Source organism: Scophthalmus maximus, chromosome 13 (assembly GCF_022379125.1).
Source record: "Scophthalmus maximus strain ysfricsl-2021 chromosome 13, ASM2237912v1, whole genome shotgun sequence".
NCBI lineage: Eukaryota > Metazoa > Chordata > Actinopteri > Pleuronectiformes > Scophthalmidae > Scophthalmus > Scophthalmus maximus.
The window spans coordinates 2,655,001-2,678,531 of NC_061527.1; the positions used below are offsets into that span (position 1 = coordinate 2,655,001).

Here is a 23,531-nt window from a genome sequence, read left to right on the forward strand (position 1 = left end):
CTTAAGTGAGCGTCAAGTTTTTCAGGAGCTGCTCAGGTTGGAGAAAGCTTCTCTTTTCCAGAGGGCGTCTCCATAAATAACGGAGGGGCGAGCGCGGTGAACTGGAAACACCGAGTGGCCGAGGGAAGCGACGGAAACCTGACGCGGAGCAGATTCCTAATTGGGCAATTAGTGTCATATTAGCGGGCTCTGCTGGAAACTGAGAGTAATTTATCACGGAGAGACGAGAGACAACAAGGCCAGGGAGGGAAATCAGGTGACGATTAAACTAACGACCCGGTTGTGTTTGTCAAATTAGTTTTATCCCTGCGTGCTAGTCTTTTGTGCGTATGGTATTGGTGTGTGTGTGTGTGGGTGTTTTGTAGAATCAGGGCTCTCATCTTTACGCAGTGACAGTGACATTTCTGTGGTATTTGTTTTGGCCTTTTCCTCTGGGAGCCAGACGAGCATAGGTCGGTCACACACACACACACACACACACACACACACACACACACACACACACACACACACACACACACACACACACACACACACACACACACACACACACACACACACACACACACACACACACACACACACACACACACACACACACACACACACACACACACACACACACCGATAAGTGCGTCGCTGCCAAAATGTGAGGTCAAAGCGTTTACACAACACAAAGGATTATTATGGATTGATCAGATCTAGTTCAATTTCACGGAGAAGATAAGTGGTGTTATGCTGCGTTCACACACACACTTTAGAATAATTTCAGGAGGATCTCGACACTCATTGGCTTTCGCGACAACACTTCAGGAGAATACATAGCTCCGACTCGAGCGAGTGGAGCAAATGACACCAATTTTGCGCCGCCTCGCGTCTCATGTAATCCAGTACGGAGGTACAATCAGTACAGGTGAGGTTTTAAAAAATGCCTAAGCAACATGTTGACGATGGCGATGAGATGTCAGGGAAGGATTCAAATTGTTCATGGAGCAAACAAATAGGAATGTGGGGAGAAACCCATGACATGGGAAAAAGTGTTTTCTGTTAAACGTTTGTTTTGAGTTAGTCCTTTATGTCTCTCTGGTCGTTAAAGGAAAACGTCTAATTGCTGATGGTATCTGTTGTAATACTCATAATCTCAGATGGATAATCTCATCACATGAAATGCGTCCAGGAGGCTCGACAAACTCGGGACAGTCAAGACAGTTGATGAGCCACAAAGGTTTGCCACATAATCCTTAAATTTGCAGTACAGTAAAACAACTACAACAAATACGCATATTACATTTGAACCGGGGCGTCAACCGGTTCACTGTGACAGATTTTGGTCATAATTTACCAAACTGACTTCATTTAGCTTCCAAATAAGTTTGAACAACAAGTGGTTTTCTTTGCGACCTGTACGACTGGCTGACCTTTAACCTGCTGTATTCTTACCCTTTCTGCTGTATTTCACGATCTCACTGTTTGGGTATTGTAGAAGTGATCAAACCAAAGTGATAAAGTTTTTCTTTGAAGTCTGTTACAACCTCATGTTCAATCCAACAAAAGTTTCTGTCAGAGTAAGAAAACCTGTCAAGGTTCTCTCCTGCTTCACCGCTGCCCACACATCACCGTGGAGCCCATGCAGCATGAGTGAGCGTCGACATTGGCTGTGTGCATGCCCGTTCATCGAATAGAAGAAAGTGACGTGGATCCTACTGAGGCTGAACAGTTCGACAGAGCAGCTGCTGGAAAGCGGTGAAGCAGGGTCACTGTTATCAACCCGTGTCATCTGCTGGAAGCAAAAGGGACCACTCCCAACTGAATGATCTCCGTCGGAAACCCTTTAACTCGTTTCCCTCCAGTCGCTGCGATAAACATCAACGCTCCGACAGATCTCTTTCCCAAAGCAGGGAAAAATGGCTTGTGTTCTGCCAAAATGTTGCCTCCTCCGGGGAACTGAAACTTGTTTCTGACACAACGTATAAGAAAAAAAAACAGAAACAGAAACATGCTGCAAAACCGAGTGAGGCTCAGCCGAGAGAGCGAGTGAGACTGAGACTAGTGGAATCCCCCCACGGAGCGGCAGATATGACAACTCGGATACGTCTCCGTCAACCGTCTCCGACGGGATCGGCTGCCGAGCAACCAGGTGAGGATGAGACGCGGGATGAGAGCGGCGGGAAAGACGGGCGCTGCCAGCAGAGTCACTTCTCCTCTGGTGTTTTAACTGAGGGAAGACTTTCCTGTTTCAAGTTTCACTCCTCAGCGTTATGCAACTTCAAGTTGACAGGAGAAGAATCAATTCAGCTGAAGAGAAGAAATATGTGTTTGCAATTTTTATTTTGCTTAAAGAACCCCTCCAGTCACGTTCTAAAGTCTATAAAGATAATCTGTTATGTCTCATATTTTGTTTAACATAGTTTACCCCCCAAAAAGTTTAACAACCCTCTGAAATGAGGCTGGAAACCATCCACTCTCTCTCCCTCATTGAGGAATTCGGAGAATACTGAATATTCATGATATGCAAATAACACAGGGCCCCGCCCACCACAGCTGCTCGCGCTAGGTTGACCGGTGGACGAATGGGATCAACAAGATGGCTGAGCGGCAACATCGGAAAGATTCAGTCATAAAACTTTCACAAACTGCTAATGCTAACGCTAAGTGTCTGCTGACACACCTGCCGTCCTCTCGTGGATGCTAACTGCTAATGCTAATGCTAACGCTAACTGTCTGCTGACACACCTGCCGTCCTCTCATGGATGCTAACTGCTAATGCTAATGCTAACGCTAACGCTAACTGTCTGCTGACACACCTGCCGTCCTCTCATGGATGCTAACTGCTAATGCTAACGATAACTGTCTGTTGACACACCTGTCGTCTTCTCGTGGATGCTGACTGCTAATGCTAACTGCATATCATCAGGACAAGATCATATCTTTGGAGGACGAATCTTTAAATGAGATAAGAATGAAATGAACATCTGCCCTTTGCAAAAAAAATATACAGTAAGTAATTTTACATCAGAGCCAGGTTTTTTTTTCATAATCTCAAAAAAGTTCTCATTAATGTCTGACATGTTGTAACACAATAGTACATTAAAAAAAGATAATATTCACATCGCAAAACATGTTCTTATTGAGCTTGGTTACATTTTTTTAGGGCTGTGATCCTACAGGCACATGATATATAGATAAATCCCAGTAAATTCTGAAGAAGAATAAATAAAAGAACATTTTGATTTGAACCTCAAATTGCTCCTGACACAAACCGTGTGATAATGGGATGTATGAATGTGACATAAGTGCGTTGAGAGGTCGTTGAGACTAGAACAGAGCCATATAAATGCAGCCCATTAAACAATTTACCATATTTAAAGATTCTTACAATTTGATCGTTTCAAGAAAAAAGTCCAACAATTTCATTGTCGCATGAAATGAAGGAGCTGAAAAGACAGAAAAGAAAAAGACACGTGTGACTCATCCAGGGAGTTAAAGTTCAACGTTCCATTAACTGAAGAAAGAGAAAAATCCTTCACATTTCACCTGCCGCAGATTCGTCTCCGTCAGCAAAACACAACCAGAAAAACAAAAGAGAAAAAAACATCCGCGCTGGTGGCGACATTCTGCGATTCGCCCCAGGAAACTGTGTAAACAAGACGCACTCGCTCGCTCCCCCTCGGCTAAACCTTGTTAATAATCCCGTCTTGTTAGCGGTCTGCCGCACGGGACGGTGCCATGTGGTGTTAAAAACTCTGACATTTTTTTTTCTCCCTTTCATAAATCGCTGCCTGTGAAACGCGGCCGCTATAAATCAAAAGGCTAAGAGGCAGAGCGTCTCACACACACACACACACACACACACACACACACACACACACACACACACACACACACACACACACACACACACACACACACACACACACACACACACACACACACACACACACACACACACACACACACACACACACATACACACACACACACACGCACACACAAAAACACACACATACGCACACATACACACACACAAAAAAACACACACACACACACACACACAATCGTACAATTGCTTGGAATCAATAGTCCAACCCACCTGTGCCAGATCAGGCTGCAAGTGTGTGTATGTGTGTGTGTGTGTGTGTTTTTTTGTGTGTGTGTATGTGTGCGTATGTGTGTGTTTTTGTGTGTGCGTGTGTGTGTGTGTGTATGTGTGCGTATGTGTGTGTTTTTGTGTGTGTGCGTGCCTGTTTTTGCAACCGCATCATGTCCAGGAATGAAAGCCCGACACATCTGGATTAATATCATCTCTCAGCGTTTACCATCCTGTTCATCAAAGATCAATAAAAGCTCCACGCTTTCTTCTCAGGTAACATGACAACACGGGGGACGCTGCCGCGTGTCACCGCGAAGAAGAACTCTGCGAAATATTAGTGCGGTATCTCGGTATATTCTGCCTGGAGCGTATATGAACCGTCAGGGAAGTTTGTGGGAGGCTGGAGAGAAACCGTGGCAGAAGAAGGGATGTGCCAATTTTCTGATAGCGATCTCTCCGCCCGGGTCGTCGACACCAATTCCACGTCCAATACCAATGTTCTCTTTCCCCCCACAATTAAATATTTGGAGTTTACTTAGTGCAACTCGTTTGGATAATCTCTACGTGAGGTAACACGAGGCCAAAGTCTGTGGCCCAACGTGGTTTTTGTTTTTTTATGGTTGTGACGAACAAATTTTTTTATTAAATGTGGATGCGTCACGTTACCCGACGTGCGGACACCGACCTCACTCAGCAGTTTGGATCAGTGCGTCGGCGAGTCATCTGAAAGTTGACGGCGCAAAAGTAAAATGACCAAAACCAATATTTTAAAGTAAAGCTCTTAGGCCACCACGAACACCAACAAATCTTAATGCACTCAAGACGCCAGGTGCCATTAAGAAAATAAACTAAAAAGGTGATTTTTAAAATTGAAAGCAGCGCTGACGCGCTGCCAGAAAACAAAATGCATTAATCAGAGAAACTTTAGTGGCCTGAATTAGGAAACCGCAGGAAATGCATTATTGGATCCGTGGATTATCGGTGACTGGCCCCGCCTCCCGCCCAGAGTCAGCTGGGATTGGCTGCGGGCCGACCGCATCTCCCTTAAAGGATAAAGCGGTACAGACAATGGATGGATGGATCTATTCCACCGACTGTGTGTGTGTGTGTGTGTGTGTGTGTGTGTGTGTGTGTGTGTGTCGGTGTGTGTGAATAAATAGGACCTATTGGCATTGTTGTGCTTGTTTATGAAAATGAATCACTTGAGAGGCAGCGCACACACGGCTTTGATAAGCATGACGTAAAGATGTGTGAAAACACACACACACACACAGACACACACACACACACACACACACACACACACACACACACACACACACACACACACACACACACACACACACACACACACACACACACACACACACACACACACACACACACAAGCGTGATTGCAGCAGGCGGTCTCACCGAGAAAAACAACACAGCAGCGTGTTTCACTGCACCACATGACACTCTATATGTTAGTGACGGTGAAATTCAATATTTACATGCAAATAACCCTCGAGACAGGAAACGCAGAATACGCAGTCTTTCAGATGAGACGTGAAAGCGCAGGAATGTGAAATATCAGGACAAAGTGAAAGAGGCAGAATTGACCCAGTGTCACGAGGACAAAGCCCCCGAATCCCAGAGACTAATAATAATTATAATGATAAAAATAATTTTATCTATATAGCACCGTTCAGAAGCAGCTTCACCAAGTGCTTTCACAAAAACATACAAATTACAGACAATTTAAATCAGCATTCCGACAACAATACGGTTTTCAGGTAACATATCTGTATAAAAACAGATACATAAAGATGACATCACGTAAGTGCAAGTCTATAAAGATGAATTTTTTTACGATTGACTTAAAAGCAATCACCTCGTCTTTGTTCCGTGATCGATCCGGTCCAGATTCCACCCGTCTGGGCAAAGTGTTTTTTTGAGAGAGACCTGGTCTAATGTGGTCGAGTGGTGGGAAAAAAAGCAACGAAATCAAAACATTGTTGGCGTTTTCACGAATAGAATAATGGTTTCACAGATCTGAAAATATGTTTTAGAGAATCTTTGGCCTCCCTGTGACAATGCAGTCCAGAGTTGACAAGTCTAGGTATCGTGGTTTTTCTATCTGGACCCGGTACAATATTGTAAGTTAGGTTCCCCTTAACTGTCTAATCGGAGGCTGCGAATCGGATGCTAAGTCCAGCGTCGTATCAGTGTTTGTGTGTTTGCTTCATATCCAGTCACCACATCACCATCTACCCAGGAGAATGTGGTCGCACACACCAAAACACACTAAACCACACACGACTCCCCCAGACAGCAGGAAACAGGGAGGAGCCAAGCCCAGAGCAGAACCGCCTTCGTCTTCATCTACATTCGATGGAGGGAGGGTTTATAGCAGCAGCAGCAGCAGCAAATGAATAAAAAAACGCCCGGCGCACAGTCTGAAGCAATTACAGTCCCAGAGAATGCAATCTCCTCACGCGTGAGCAGCAGCAGTAATAACACGACGTTATGACCCTCTGAGCTTTAATCCCGACGAGGGCGAGGGTGATCAATAATACAATACGACTGCTGCTGCGCACGAGAGAAGAGAGGTAAAGGGAAATCAAAGTGTAAAAGAAGAGCTTGAGGAAGTCATTTAAAAAGACCCGTCACACCTTTCCAGATATTTTGGTTTTGCGCGGACAGAAAAACATCTGTCCCAAAGTCACAGGTCAGAGTTCAAGGTCATTTGAGACACGACTACGAGGCTGTAGAACAAATGAGCTGCTGCTGCTGCTGCCGCTTTCCCCTTTGTCCAAACTGCCAAATTAAAGTTACAGTTCTATCTCAGGGTGATTAATGTTGTGCACGAGAAAGGTATTTTTTTATTGCTTTTATTGCTAAAAAACATCACTTTTAATTGTTTTGTGAGTCGCAGAGCATGTGCAGGATTTCACCAGCGAAAAACTTGAACGTACATAGTTAGACGAAATGAATCTTTTGACTGAATTAAAGAGACATAGTAACTATGACATGGAGAAAAGTTTTAAAAAAATGCAGCATATGCGGCATTTGCTGTGGGATTTAGGACAAAGTTTGAGTTGAGGAGGAGTCTTGTACTAGGAATTATAAGAATGTAGTAAAATCACACTTCCACAGACCTTCGTCACCACGGTAATTAAAGCGACGGGACTCCAGTCGTGTGGGAAGGTGACATCTGTTTCCTCGGGACACAAATTCATCTGTAACAAAATTAAAAATGCCGGTCAAAGCAGGACTCCCGAGGAGAAATGCTTCTGCCGCTGCGGCGCAAAAGTTTTGCTTCTCATTTACGAATCGTATAGCGGGAGGAGAGAGGACACGCGGTAGGTGGAACTGTGGGGGACACGGTGTTATCAGATCAGTTCAGACACTTCCAGGATCCAGGATCCAGGATCCAGGGCCAGAGCATGAAGCTGGAACGAGGCCACGCCTCCAGCGGCCGGAGCTCACACATACTCTCAATCTCATCATCTAAATAATAGGAGAAAGAGGAGAAGGGACGGCACCTGCAGCCATGACATGTCATCTTTGTTCGACAAAATGTAATAGGTCTTCAATATAAAGGAAGCAGAAGGTCTGGAAAAGTATATCTCAAGATCTAAGCACCTACATGTACAAACTGTCTGTTGGGATTTCCGTGCACCGGCCCTTTTGTATCCCACCAGCTTCATTCCGGGCGACTCTTTGTCCGAGGGTAATGGTTTCGTACATTTTTTCCTTTCTTATTTCACTCGAGTGAGTGAAGATATGGAATTTGACAGTCCATTAGCTCAGAGCACATCACAGAGATGTGACGCAGCAGCGACAGAGATTGTACAGGACTGAATGAGGTTGTGAGAAACTTTATGGGCTCGGATGTGTGTGTGTGTGTGTGTGTGTGTGTGTGTACGAGTTTGCCGTGTGTGTGTGTGTGTGTGTGTGTGTGTGTGTAGTGGGAGTGCTGTGTGTAACCAGCGAGAATGCTGGAATATCAAAGCAAAGCCATATCACATGATCAGGGTGTTGCCTGAACACACAAACATACGATTGACTGTAATTGGGGGTGTGAACTTGTCACTGCAGGGCTTTGAAGTGAGGATGAAGAGTCAAACACTTTTAATGTAGACTGTCAGAGAGACAGAGAGGGCTGCTTACAGATGCAATTACTACAGTTATAGACCGGAGAAGTTATAACATATATATCTAAACACACACAAACACGCGCATACAAAGTCTCACTGACGTCCAACACCTGATACACACCATGTAAGCAACACTGCAAGACAATGGAACTGTAAATATACAGTGTTGGGGAAACTGAATTTCCCCTTTCAGGACAACCAACCAACCAACCAACCAACCATCTGGTGTGGATGAATCGTGAAAGCGGCAGATTGCTGCATATTTAAACCCTCGGTCACGTCGACCATCACCGGGAACGTGGCGTCTTTGGGAACCAAGATGGACGACGGGCTGTGTGCACGGATTCTGTCTCAAAGGCAGAACCTACCGCAAAGGCAAAAATCTTTGTTTCACGGAGCCGTACATGCACTTTCCTGGATGCCTTCATTATTGGCTTTAGGACGATTCAGGATTGGGGACACAAGGATTGTAAATGCTTGTGGATGACAGGGTGGAGTAATCCCAGATGTACGACGCTTTAGCCATTTGAACACGTTCATATCATTTGACACGGTAATACACCCTGAGGCTTTTGTGACAGTCACTGAGGACTGCATGGTACAGTGTGAACAGGGCCTGAGGGACAGCGAGGACTCAGAAGAAGCTGTAGAATAAAGGACAAACTCCAGTGGAACAACATCAACTACAGGCTTCAACATCTGAGAGCGTCAGCAGGGTGTCACCAGACCAGACTGGGCCAACGAGCTGAATATGGTTTTCAAAGGGTTCAGCACTCGGAACCCCGACTGCGCCTTCCCACACAGGACCACTCTTGAGACACCAAAACATCCCCTGTCCTACCCACACAGCTCCCTGCTGCGCCCCTCTGATCACAAACCCAACTCCAACCTCCGTGGAGATGATAACGCTCCCCTGAATGACTGTGATGAGCAGCCACAGAGCAGAGCTGTTCTTTTTCAGTGGACTGACTCCCTGGAATCAGTTCATTTAAAAAAAGATTTGTTCACTGAAAGAGTTGGATCTGACCGTGTAGTCCACATGGTCGAATGGTTCATTTGCCTCATCTCCGGCTTGCGGACCTCAGTCAAACAGTGTGAACTAATCGATGACTTGAATCGCTCAAGCTGTTGCAAATGATTGAGAGCTCAACTGAACCGAAAAATGAAAGTGATTGTTTCAGGAGGTGATGGAGCTCAGTTCGTTCACCGAACCAACCAGGTCACGAGACCTGAAGAGACGCCACCAAGTCCAGGCTGGAGGTCCGTACCGAATCAGCGTAAGGGTCACGAAGTCGTGTGCTGCCCAACTTTTTGGTATCCAACTTAGCATGTCCACTGGGCCATTCACACCAAATGCAAAGCGAATTTTCCTGTGAACACACCATAAAGCGTACGATGCTATGGACGACAGCCAACTCGGTACTGGTGCCCAACAAGCCTAATGTGGGGATGTGTGGACGATGCTGTCATCTAGGGATGCACCCATACCACTTTTTTTGAGACCAAGTACAAGAACATACATTTAGCAACTTGCCGATACCGAGCACAGATATGAGTGCTTGCCACGGCTTGAAAAGAAGAAGTATACCTTTGGAATTTCTGGAGTCATGTGCTGAGAGGACGCTATGTTGACGTCGTGGTATCTGGTGCTGTAGTATCGGAGTAGTTTTATGAGTACAAGTACGAGTACATGAGCAAAGTATTGGACCCGATACCGGTATCGGTGCAGCCCTACTGTCATCATCTGTTCATCATGGGACGACCTGAACTTTGAAACACCAGGGAAGGAGGAATAAGTGAGTTTTTAGAAAGTGAAACCACTAATGTCAGTATATATATATATATATTAATGTGCACTCACAAAAAATCATGAGGGGCCCTGTGATTCAGGGCAGCATTGACCAAAAGTGGCCTGAGGGAATGTTAGAAATCCAACAGCATTATTGTCAAATACCTTTTGTCCCCCGGCGAGCCTGCCAACACTCTGACAGATGACAGCGACATTAAGAATATCTGCCTCCAAAGATATATTTCATCATCAACTCTCAGCAAGAGGAGCTCTTAAGCTGTCTTTTAAATTATTGATCATCTGTACGGGAGTGACAATATAAAGCGTTCCTGGATTCATAGCCGCTACATTTGGCAAACAGGTGTGGAGTCGGATCTGGGGTGTGCTCTTCGACGAGGGGGGAAGAGATCAGACGAGAGTAGCTGCGCACATTTGGTTTTCCACGTGGAAAAAGAGGCCAACTGTCCAAAGTCTTCACCTTACTTGCTCTGAAACCCTCCTCCCCCTTTCATTTCTTCAAAGCAGTAATCATAAGCCCCTTCTCGCCTCGAACAGGAACAGCCTGTTCAAGGCGGGAATGTTGGGTCTTTGTTCTCTTCTGTATCTAAGATACAAACACAGAATTGAAGAGAAGGGGGGGGGGGGCATTGCTGTTCCACATTTAGGCCGTGTTGGAGGTAGTCACAGAGCAGGAGCGCTGTGTAAAGGGGTTGGTCCGGTATGGCGGGGATGGGATGTAGACGCTGTTACCTGTCACGCCGCGAGAGTCCAGAAGGCCAGCATCAAAAAAAAAAATCTTATAGTTTGTTTCTGTGTAAACCACCGTAACCGCAGTATGGCGGTATCTCTGCACGAATGGGTCTACGATGTAGCCCATCAATCTTCGTGGATGAATAATAAATTCATCCCAAGGTTTCGTTAGACGCTAAAACCAATATTATGACTAAACAAACGAGTCAACTGTTCTTAACAAGGAAGGATAATGAGGCAACAATCGAGAGTACGGAACACGACATAAATATGTCATTTCTTTTGGTATTTTCAAAATTCTTGGCCTTGGCCTTTGAGTTTGAGACTTTTTCTAAATTTGAGGATCTTTATAAATCATGGACCACAAAGTTGTTTGGTACCCTGGCCGTGACTGTGGTGTTGTTGCTCCCAGCCCAGCAGCTCCAGCCCTGAATTAGTGGGTGGCCTCCAGCCATATAACAGTGGTGGTGAGTGTGAATGAGGGCTTCAGAGAAAAAGAAAGATTGTGTGTGTGTGTGTGTGTTATTGTTTTTTTCCTTATTCTTATAGGACAGTGTGTAAGTGCCTGTGGACAACTCAAAAAAGATGTTCAGGCTGCCAGTTTGATGAGTGTTTGTGGACGGGAGAGCTTGATCCGGGGGATTGTGATAAACTCCTGAGTGAGTTGGTCTGCTGGTTTTTTGCCCCGAGGCTGCGGCTCTCTCCGGCAGGCGGAATGTAAAACACACGATTCAGTGTGTGTTATGAGAGAGACAGATGAAAAAAAAAAAGGGTTTCTACACCTGTAAATCTCAAATAACAAAGAGCAACAACAGTAGGGTAGCTGAAAGTTCTCCTTGTTGGCGGGTAACTTTCCACCTTCTGCTTTACAGTATTACACGGCACTTGGTTTACAATGTTTAGGTATAGTTTGTTGATCATCATGGGCAAAAGAGCTCATTTAAAAATGATTAAGTGAAGGGTTCTGTGTGTGTGTTTTCACCAAACTTGATGGGAATATTGCTGATGTGCTTGACTCCAGATGATTAACTTTTGGAGTCGATCGGTCAAAGGTCAAGGTCAAGGTCAAGGTCAAGAAAAATATGGTCAGAAAACCACATCTTCCATGATATGTTGGGAAAAAACTAACAGGACTTACCAGGCTTACGCAGATCAGAACATGATTCCCCCGTCATATCATGTCATAGTGACAAGATAAGTGACATTGTGAAGTACGGCTGCAACTCACGGTTATTTTCATTTTCTCGATTAGTTGTTTGGTCCATAAAATGTCACCAAAGTGTGAAAAATTAACGTAATCTCAAGATGATGTTTTGTTTTGTCCCAACCAAGGATATTCAGTTTACTGTCACAGAGGAGCAAAGAATTTTTTTTTTCAGAAAAACTACTTTAAACCGATTAATTAATTATCATAATAGTTGGCGATTCATTTAGTAGTCGATTACTAATCGATTAACTGTTGCAGTTCAATAATGAAGAAAAGGTCTGAAAATTTTATCACGTATTGAGACTGAAGCTGCGTTTGTCGACGTGTGAAGGGTTTTTTTTGTTGCCATTTTTGCATATTCTTGTCCATATTCTCACGTTTTGTACATGTTTACTTTGTTGTTCAATCCTTATGAGAAACACTCCGAGTATAATTTGTTGGTTTTGTCTTCGTCGTTGGGATCCAACATCTGTATTGTTTTACGATAGTCAGACTTGGGAAATAAATGCACGTCAACAGTCGGTGAGACAGTCGTAGACATATTTAGTCTAAAGTATAAAGTGTAAAACGCGACAGTGCCAGAGCTCATTCGGCTCACGAGTCGGTGGACAGCCTCGGTGGCAGCGCGCCAGCAGCTCCAGCTCCGAGAGCAGCTGAAGATGAAAAGGAGCGCGCCGAAGAAGAAATGCAAAGCACTCGGCTTAAATCCTCCCAAATGATTTAGACACGCGGCATCTGGCCTCACAGGAGCGTTTAAAAAAAACAGTCCGGGGGCTTTGATGTGCATTTTGCTCATGCATTTTTTTTAAAAAACCGCGAGAGGTGATTATAGATGACATTTGCCCTTTCGGAGCGCATTAATTCAAATACGAGAGCAAAAGATGACATGTTTTCTCCCATGGGGATTTCCACTCGGCCGTGGGAAGCCTTCTGAATCTAAAGCCACCTCCTCTCTTCTTTTACGTCGAGACAGCACCCGGCATGGGGCCGATTGTTCAAAGGGAATTCTTAACCTTTAGCGTATTCATAGCAAATTATCGTCCAGTGACACACAACAAGGATTTCTTTGTTTCTGCCGGACTCGCGTGACGTGTGAGACTTTTACAGACATGTTTTAAAGCCTAATGCCATTTTAGACCCATTTCACATCCATACGGCTTTTTATAAAAGTAAATAGCTTGTGTATTTGTGTTTTTTTTTTATTGGCATTAACTTCATCTTCTTATTATTTTCATAACAACAGGCAGTAGTCGTTTTCTATTTGGCCTCCCGTAGCTGTGTTATGAGAAGTGGGTTCTTTTCACGTTCTTTACGAAATTTGACAAATTCAACTTAGCTAGCAAGCTAAGTAGCGAGCTAACTAGCCGGCGGCTCCTAAGTCAAGGCTCCTCAGCTCTGGGGCCCCCAATATTTTTCAAGTCACTTCTAATAATCCTAGAAAAATATCTTATTATCTACGTGTCGTCTGTTTGTATTATTTTACTGTAGTGGTGTTAGTGCTGTATTTTAATGTTTTAGTAGTAAAACATTTCAGTACCCCATGTAAAGAACTTTGTAAATGTGATTTGAAAAGTTAAGGTAATAAAGTTCATCGTCGTCACCGTCATCATCATCATCATCGTCATCATCGTCATCGTCATCATTATCATCATGACATCATCATCATCATCATCATCATCATCGTCGTTATTGTTATCAATAGAGTTATTGATGTTGTTATTAACAGGCTAACAAACCTGCTAGTGGACTTCTCTCTTCTAATTATCTTTGAAAAAAAGATTAATTAGAAAAAAGCAGTGGACTGAAAGTGACAAGATCAATAATTCTTTTTTAACAGGAAGTGCTGCGGTTGACAAAACAGAAGCTCAACAGGTTCTTATTTTAGTGCGGCTCTGAGCCGAGCAGATGAGAAAACAGTGAGTCGGCTGCATCTGTTCAGTTTGCCTGGTTGTTGACACTTGATTTGGAAGATATACAATTTTTTTTTTTTAAGTTTATAGATCATATATTCCTTCCCTCCAAAAAAAGTAAAAAGAGCAGAAGTGCAGGTTCATGAGCAGAACAGAGCAAATATTTAACACCTGCCTGGAGCGGCGTGTTGTGTTTGTGTTCCTCGAGATGCCACGAGGACCCGGTCGGGTTCGACTCGGCAGGCAACAGCGACTGACGGATGAGACTTACATTATACATCGACATCATACTCTGCTTTAAGTCCTCGCACATTTTGTGACAGCTATATTAATAACTGTGCACAAACGCACACAAACACGGCCGAGGAAAATCCATCTTTCGGACAGAATCCTTTCCAAAAAAGGCCGGATCTCAAACCGAGCTCCGGGATGCACCTCTGCATCCTGAGCTGTGACCCCCCCCCCGTGTGTGAAGGTTCTTGACTAGTTCAGTCGTGTAACGTGCACTGGATGGATCCAACTTTGTATTTGACGGCGAGTGCAAGATGTCATGTCTGAGAAAGAAAGATTAATGGTGCAGGTACGTCTGAAAGCAATCCCTCTGCTTCTTAAAGTGAATCTGCCTCAGACACCTTAATTCCCACAAAGTGTGTGTGTGTGTGTGTGTGTGTGTGTGTGTGTGTGTGTGTGTGTGTGTTCTGGCGACAACAGACTGTGTTTTGAGTTCAAATCGCAGGATTGGGCAAGAATGAACTTGACCTCAGTCCTGTGAGGTGAGAGTTCACACACACGCACACACACGCAAACACACACGCACACACACACACACACACACACACATAGACAAATGCACACACACACACACACACACACACACACACACACACACACACACACACACACACACACACACACACACACACACACACACACACACACACACACACACACACACACACACACACACACACACACACACACACACACACACACACACACACCACAATCTGATCTCACAGCTAAACCGGGGTTTCTCCATTTCATTTCAGTGCGACATTCTTCCTGAAAACAATATCATACATATTGATGTGTGCACAATTTCTGCAGTAGGAAATTCTCCATCGTGATAGAACTGAGCTGGTACGGGAAAAGGAGAGAAACCGTTTCAGAGCTTGTAAGAGAAAATGATGAACAGTCGAGGTCATGGAGCTTCAAAATGGCCGGAAAGGAATTGTGTGACAATATTGCGATGATAACAATATTGTTTTCATAGTCCTCGCCTGATTACATGCATTATTCAAATTCAATTTTCAAAATGTTTCTTTTCAAAGTGACTGAATTGACTTTTCCAGAAACACGGTTAAAAAAAGCGAGACACAATAACTGTCTTTCTCCTAAATGCCAACGTTCGCGGCGACAGAGAGAGGAAGAACTTCATTTCATGAAAACAACACAGAGAAGTTTTTTTGTTTTTTTTTTAAATCAAGTTTGGATTAAAATGTGTTTTAATCCAAAACGCTCAATGAGCCGCGAGGGCTGCAGTCGTTACGATTAGAATAAAAACAAAAATTCAATAAATGGGCATTTCTAATTGAGCTGATGAAATGAAATGTTCTCGTGGACGACTCACCTGTAAATCGGATCCTGCATCACCATCATCTTGCTCTCATCCCACGTCCACTCCTTCTTCTGCGGAAACAGACAAACAAACACAAAGCGTTTTAATCCGTGAAGCCGAGAACTACACACCAAACGTGACCAAGATAGAATACGGTAATCACATGGATTCATGTCCCTTGAATCTGCATCACAATGGCGTAGATCTTATTATGACATTTCCATAATTGAGAAGTTCATTATACAATTTGTCCCTTTGTCCCTGTGTCCATTCGATGATATCTACCTTCCAGCTTAATGTCACAAACAAAATGTCAAGACATTGAGCACACAGGAATTATTCATATTGATTTTCATCTCCACAAAGGGTTTTGGTCTTATCTGGGGCCTTTTGTTGCCTCCGCCGCACTCAGAGATGAAAAATTAAAAAAAAACAACTGCCGACTGTCACACTTGACATATCAGTTTTTCCAGCCAGGGAGACAAACAAGACAAGAAACTAAGGTGAAGAAGAAAAACATCTTCCTATTGATCGGCCTTTCGATATACAGGCCGTCAAGTTATATGATATTGAGCCTTCGATGACGGCGTTCACATTCACCTCATTGGCCAGGACGACACCTTCGAATCGAGGCGTTTGTTTAGATGTCTTCATCAAGTCCTCTCTCGCTTGGATTCTTTTCAGAAAAAAATTACCCAAACTTGACAATCGGGAATTCATTTTTAACAAAAACAGAGCAAAGCAGGCAAGTATAACAAACCCAAACCCCCCAAAAACAACTGCAGACGATCGAGGTCTTCAACCTGGAAGCTCTAGAACCAGAGACCCGACCCGGGACCTGAACAGGTCAGGATCCATGTTTCCTAGAGTCAAACGGGTCCTGGTCAAGTCTGTGTGCCAGACCCTAATTTAAAAAATATATATCCTGGACACCGAACCTTAATGGATTAGTGCCCATGTCGCATACTTCCACCAAGTCTTGTGGAAATTGGTTGAGTAGCTTTTGCTGAATCCCGCTGACAGTCAAACAAAGCAACCAACCAAGCAACCGACCAACCAACCAAGCGACTGACTGACCAACCGACCAACCTACCAACCAAGCGACTTACCAACCGACTGGCCTACCAACCAACCAACCGATCAAACAACTAACCGACTGACCAACCAAGCGACTTACCAACCGACTGGCCTACCAACCAACCAACCGATCAAACAACTAACCGACTGACCAACCAAGCGACTGACCAACCTATCAACCAAGCGACTTACCAACTGACTTACCTACCAACTAACCGACCAACCAACCCAACAACCAACCATCCAAGCGACCGACCAACCTACCAACCACGCGACAGACCGACTGACCAACCAACAACTCAACCGACCAACCGATCAACCAAAAGACAAACTAACAAATAAACAACCAAAAAATCAACAATCAGAATAACGGTTCCATGGTGGTTTTGAAAGCGTTTCTACACTAAATATTGGTGAAACACTAAACTTGGTATGAAGTAAATACGACCCAGAGAAGTTAAACAGTTCCACATGACGTCATCCACCAGAAGGTCCTGGTAATATTCGACATATTCTATTAAATTCCATCCTTTCTACACACAACAGTGTTCACAAAGGAATATTGACGTGCAGACGAGCTTTCAAGTCCACGCACATTTACATAACTGAGCATTTGAAAGGGCCTATTGAAGAGGCCGTTCCTCAGAGGATCCCGGGACCGTTTACACAACTTAATTAAGCCTCCTCTTCATGAGACACTAATGCATAGTGTCTGCAGTGCGCACGTGGCCGTGAGAGCAAGTCAAGGTCAATACGACATGGCGCCGGTTTTCAAGCTGAAATCAGACTCTGTACATCAAGTTCGATCGATCTAAATGAATGAATTTGAGCTCTGGTGGCAGAAATATACAATCAATTCCGATCCAAACCCCCATGGTTTATGCAAAAAGGTCATCAGAAGTCCACGTCCGGACGAAACAACCGGGGGAAAGTGGCCGTGCAGTGAGTGAATGGTAAACAATGAGCCGAGACAGTCTGGTCACACTGACCTTTTCACTCGCCAGCAGCCAATCAGAGATTTTAAGCTGCCGTATCTACCGTCTCTCTCACTTTCTTTCTGGTTAAAACAATTCAACAGGAGTCCGTGGCTCTGCTCGGATAATCAGTCTGAACAGGGACATTAGTGTTCCACGAGATTTTAACTACATGTCAGGGAAACATCTGAAAAACTCTGGGTCTGGAAAGGACAAGGGCCGTCACTGCAAAGTCGTTCCACTTTGCTTCATTTTGCTTCATTTTGCTGTTTTTTTTTCCAGCTGTCAGACTCTGTGGTCTGTCGGCCGCGCTCCGTCTCTGTGGGTTACTCCCCCCGTCAGCCTCGCCGAATTTGGAAACACATCCGGTCTCGGCGCCCATCCCGTCAAAAACATCTTCTGGTTTTGATCTTTTTTCCTTGTTGAACTCCCTTCTCTCAATTCATCGCTTTTCTTTACTTTTCCAAACCTGTAACACTTTTTTTTTTACCTACATCCCTCTTAGTTGAAAGTATGAGGGAAGATGTAGGCAACCATTTAAAAAAAAATAAAAGATATGTCCGTCTATGGACTGTCCAGCACCAGATACATCAACTTGTCCCCACTTGACATGTGAGAACAGGCAGTGACGTCACACACGGAGCAGGAACGGAAAGTGTCTTCACTAGTTCCTCTGTTCCTGCTTCTTGGCATCAATCTGATGCGGTTTCATGAGAGACAAAGACCAAACCTACCAAAAAAATCTGTAACCTGGTCACGTCATCTGACTGGAAATAATATCTCATCAACAAATAAAAAATGGGGGGCCAGATGAGAGTGTTCCAGCTGTTCACCTGGAGTCGCAGCAGGTTACAGCGTCAGTATTCGTCACGTAGGCGGCCATCTTTTTGTGCAGTTTGTAATTACTTGCGCTTTACAGCGTAGATATTTAACACATCGTAAAATTTAACCGAATCGAATAAATTACATTATCATCCCACCATAGCCAGCAGGTTCATGGTGCTTTCTTAGGGCTGTAACTAACCAATATTTTCATTATCGATTAATCTGTCGATTATTTTCTCAATTAGTTGTTAGGTCCATAAAATGTCATAAAATGGTGACATTTCTTCATCTTGTTTCCCAAACAATGTTTTGTTTTGTCCACACACTAAATAAATTTAGTTTACTGTCATAGAGGAGAATATATTAACATTTAAGAAGCTGAAATCAGATAATTTTTTTATACAAAAACTACTTGAATCGATTAATCATTTCAGCTCTAGTGCGTTCACACCAATTACATACAAAGTCAATGCAAAGACGCGAGTCGAGGCAAATTTAGTGCGACTTGAAGACACGAAATTTTGTGTCATTTGCTTCAGATGAAAATATTTAAACGCAAGCATAATATTCGTGTGACGTGATGTTGCGAAAGCCAACTAGCGCTGTGTTCTCCCGACACCGACGTCCACGTCCGACAGAGAACGGTCAGATAGTAACGTCACGTAAAAATATTCGCTTTGCATTTGGTGTGAACGCCGCATCACACAGTAGATCTGAAAAATCTACTGATTTCAGAGTGTGAAAAAAAATCATCTCAGTTTCTTGTTGTAGAGAGATTTTTTTTTTGTAATAAGCAGTAACTCATAATTGCAATTTATCAGCCAATTGTATCAACAAGAATCTTTCAGATGTGTTACGCTGATGTAATGGGTAAGAGAGCCAATCAAGGTCTAATAAAAAGACATCCTGTAGTGTTGCTAAGTAAAATCAATATTTCTACAGAGACAACAAGAGTTCACATACGATAATAAAGGTCACCCACTTTTTTCTTTTTCCTCAAGTTGACCTTCACGCCCTCCACAGACACCACGATGTTGACTTTCTTCTTCTTGATGTTTTTCACCTTGAACTCATACTGCGGAGAGAAAGACACACACGGATGCATTAATATTTCGGGTGGACGAGTCACACTGTTCCATCCTCTCAGATATTTGTCAGGTTGAGCGGATCCAATATGATGAGTCACGTCCGGAGGGCGGACAGGAGATTTAAGAGATGAGGGAGGATCCGAATTTCACATTGACACAAGTTTCCAACACTGTTGCAAAGGCGTCACTGTGTTGAACAAAGACTCTACAACATCCACTTTAATATGTTGTTAAAGCCGCAACATTCTCTGCACCTTAATTACCCCCTGGGGATGAATAAAGTTTTCTTGAATATCCTGAATATCTTGAATCTATCGGGAGATTTGACGCCGACAGACGACCAAGGACGATGACAATTTCCCAACAAAAATGTGAGCTATGAGCGAGCCAGAAATAGAAAGTCGCTGTAGCCTGTGATTGAAAAACACACGAACACGTGGACGACCTTCAACATCCTCCATTGGATGCAGATGGCATAATTGGAACATTTGGAAAAGAAAAAGTATGATTTAGTGTCATATTTACATCCCTGCAGTCAGTTTGCGTGTAATAAATTTGAATGTACGCAAAGGTTTACTGCCACAGAATTCCTGTACCAATACCATACCTACTCATTTTAATTCAAGAAAAAACCTGGATCCACCAGATCCACTCCAAATTTAATGGTCATGCCCAACCCCCTCCCAAAAACTGCAATGGAAATTGGTTCAGTCGTTTTTACCCGGTAGATCGATAAGAGTATTTCTTACAACCAAACTCAATTAACAAATATTCAATAGTCATGATAGTCAAGTACTTGAGGGAATCGGCTTTGTGGCCCGTGTAGAGAACTCGGACTGAGAGCTGGTGTGTTTTAAGAGTCCTGGAGCCAATGCAGGTCAGAGCGAACCGTTCCTATGAAAGCTGTGTCCCAATTCAGGGGCCACACTTCGAAAAGGCTTCTCGACCCGACAGGGAACGTCTGCTGAACACAAGGTTGTTGGGACAAAAACAGCACGGCCGGTGAGTCAGACAGGACAACATAAAATGATTCCCTCTAGAATATCCACATGTTAAACCCTGGACAGAGGACGGAAAACCCTCGCACTCAAGTTCTTAGACAACACGCCGCAAAGCAGTACAGAGAAAGTCGATTATTGTCAAGTCTCAGGGTGCGCCAGTGTTGACAGTATGTGTCAGAGGTTTTCAACAGTCCGTCTTATGGGCCTGTTGTGATGCGCCGTAATGTCGACCGCGCCACGGACTCCAGGACGCTGGCGTGCCTGATGGATCCACATGATTGACATCCGCGGAGATGATTACAGCAGCTATTTAGCAAAATTTCACGCGGCGGGGGGGGGGGGGGGTTGTTGCCCGGCCGAGCGTATCGCAGCGTCAGAAGACAGAAGGCACTTATCTCTAATAAGCCTCGTCTTTTGTCCCCGGTCACCGAATCCACATCAAGCCGCCTCGCGCCTCACATCGCCCCCCGTTAGCGACAGCTATTTGATTCATGATTCAAATCTGCACAACATGAGAATATGAATACAATGTTATTGTAAACGCTCGTTCCACAGAAGTGCTGCCCCTGAGGAATCGCACAGGCATTTTCCACAACTGGCAATTTATCAAATGTGGTTGTTCTTTTGCAGGGGTTTATTCTCGTGAACAGGTTTTGCGTTACGTGTAGAACTTTGGGAGTTGGACCCCTTTGTTTGTGACAGTGACGGGAGACTTTACCGTACATGTAAACAAAATGAAATGAAGTCAAAAGAAATGAATAGAAGAAAAGGCTCATCCATCATGAAAATAGGTCCAGTCCAACATTCGCAGCCACCGGTTCCTGATAAAGGCATCATCATTTCCTGAAAAGGTCCCTTCCTGCTGTTTCCAGTATAATCCAACCTTTTTGGAAACAAAGACGCCAACACACACACACACACACACACACACGGACACAATAGTGTCCCCAGCCAGCGGAGCGATTTTCCACCTCACAGGAATATCAGCCGGGAGCCAGGAGAGCGCAACAAGGGCCTGCGTTTCAGACGGCGATTATGGGTGCCGATAATATTCATGATTTTTCATAATTATCGGTATCGACCATTCTTTTTAGCCGGTAAGATAATTTCATTGGCTCTGATGCAGCCGCAGTCACTTCTCTCTGGACTTTATCAATGTCCCATCCGTGTTTGTTTGTTCAACTTCATGATAATGCTGCTGACAGCTCCCTGCACTTTGTGTGTAAGGTTCTGTGAATTAAACAATTTGTATTGGTCACAATTTTGACGCCTTTTGACACTTTTACTGCAGACTAATATCGGTTTCAAATATCGGTTATCGGCCCCTTAGATTAGTAATAATCGATATTGGTCAACCCCTACAGTACAGTACATGACGCCACTGAGGTCGAAAGGTGGAAGTGATCGTTCCACGAGAAAAAGTTCTGAAAAATGGGTCAGGGCACTTTCTTGAGTTCAACTTGATCATTCTGTGGCTTCCCGTGTCGACTCCCTAGAGATGCCGTCCTCCTCAGCCGCTCGCTCCACCGCATGCGTCTCCGTTTATATTATAAATCCGCGGAGCTTTCGTCCCTTTTCCCTCCTCTATACATCAACCGGCCCTGGATTCAGTTTGTCTTTTCCACCATCTGTCTTCATCTTACTCCTTTACCGCTGGTCATTCTGGTGTGTCTTGTCTGTGTGTGTTCACCGGCGTGAGCACCGGGCGCCTTTCCGTGCCACTCTCTCGCTTCGGAATATTTCTTCTCTCTCTTATATGTTCTTTTCCCCTCCACCCCCTTCCTCCCCCCTTTTTTGTCCACAGGCTGGTGGCTGATTTAATCTCAAGCAATGTTGTTTCATAAAATGGAATATCATTTTACAAAACCATTTGTGTTTATGATGCTATGTGGTCCATCACACTTCATCAATCGCAGCTGCTCGGCCATGTCTTTGAATTAAAGCCCCAAATTTGGCAAATGCATAAAAGTATACGAGCTCACATCACACTAACCTACACAGAACTAGAAAATGGCATGCATATTTAGTCTCAATTTATAGTCACATTACGCCGACGTACAAAACTAAAAAAATCGTTGCCCGCCCATAAAAGGAGCTATAAAACTACAACATTTTTCAACAGTTTATGATGTGAATCATAAGAGGCAAAACAGTTTAACTACAGGTTCCTCCAAGTGGCTTCTCTGGACTTTCAAAATCAAGAACAAACTTCCATTCCATTCTTGCACGGAAAAGTTGAAATTGGGAAATTGGAAATGTACAAGTCCACGACAAAATGGCAAATCTATCTGCTGACAAGGATCATGTGATACGGTCAAAAGCTCCTAAAGAACTAAGTAGATCTTACCTGCCGTTGACAAGGTCAAGAATAAACTTCAAGTCTTAACGTCAACATGCATGTTACGATTAAACGTTGCTTATTTTATGGTATGTGCAATAAACTGAAGTCGGCTTATCCCCGGTAACATATTCTTCTTCTACTTAAGCTGATCTGATGTCCTGTCTGACATGTTAGTAATGTAGAAATCCATAGTATATAAAGTATACGGCCAAAAGCAGGGTAAAGTATGTAAAGACTAAGGACCCGCAACATTGTCTCAGTCTGCCAATTGCAAATGTTTGTTTCTTTAAGAGCTACACCTGATGTAATTTAATCTATGGTGAGAACCTTGGGTCATGGCAAACCTAGAACCAGTTACCCCCAGTTTGTCAATTGTCAGTTATTACCTCCTCTTAGGAGGTTATGTTTTCACCCCTGTCCGTTGCTTTGCTTCTTTGTTCGCCAGCAGGATTAAGTAAAAACAACCAACGAACTAGGGACGTATTTCAACAAAACTTGCCAAGAAAGAACCCACTAAGTTTTGAATGCAGATCCGAAGAAATATTCCAAGATAAGGCTTCTGTTTCTTGGGGGGAGGGGTATTTTCACCAATTTCCCAGGGAATACTGCATGGCCCTTGATAAAAAATGGCATATTTAGGGGACTGATATCTATGATGGTGTGCCATTTGGTGCGGCTTGATTCAATTTATGGGGTGGTAACTTTCTAGATTTCTTGAA

General features: G+C 43.9%; 1 protein-coding gene across 6 annotated transcripts in view; it reads right to left on the reverse strand.

The window, feature by feature from the left end:
• Positions 1–23,531, reverse strand: part of LOC118318186 (carboxyl-terminal PDZ ligand of neuronal nitric oxide synthase protein-like) — a 136,924-nt gene that overhangs the window by 63,048 nt on the left and 50,345 nt on the right. For 5 of the 6 annotated variants that reach the window (XM_035647599.2, XM_035647598.2, XM_047336760.1 and 2 more), the window contains 2 exons: positions 19,365–19,457; positions 15,519–15,577 (listed from right to left, as the gene is read on the reverse strand). In XM_035647599.2, the coding sequence (XP_035503492.2) occupies positions 15,519–15,577; positions 19,365–19,457 (152 nt within the window). The remainder of the gene's footprint in view (positions 1–15,518; positions 15,578–19,364; positions 19,458–23,531) is intronic. The other variant, XM_035647602.2, reaches the window with a different exon arrangement.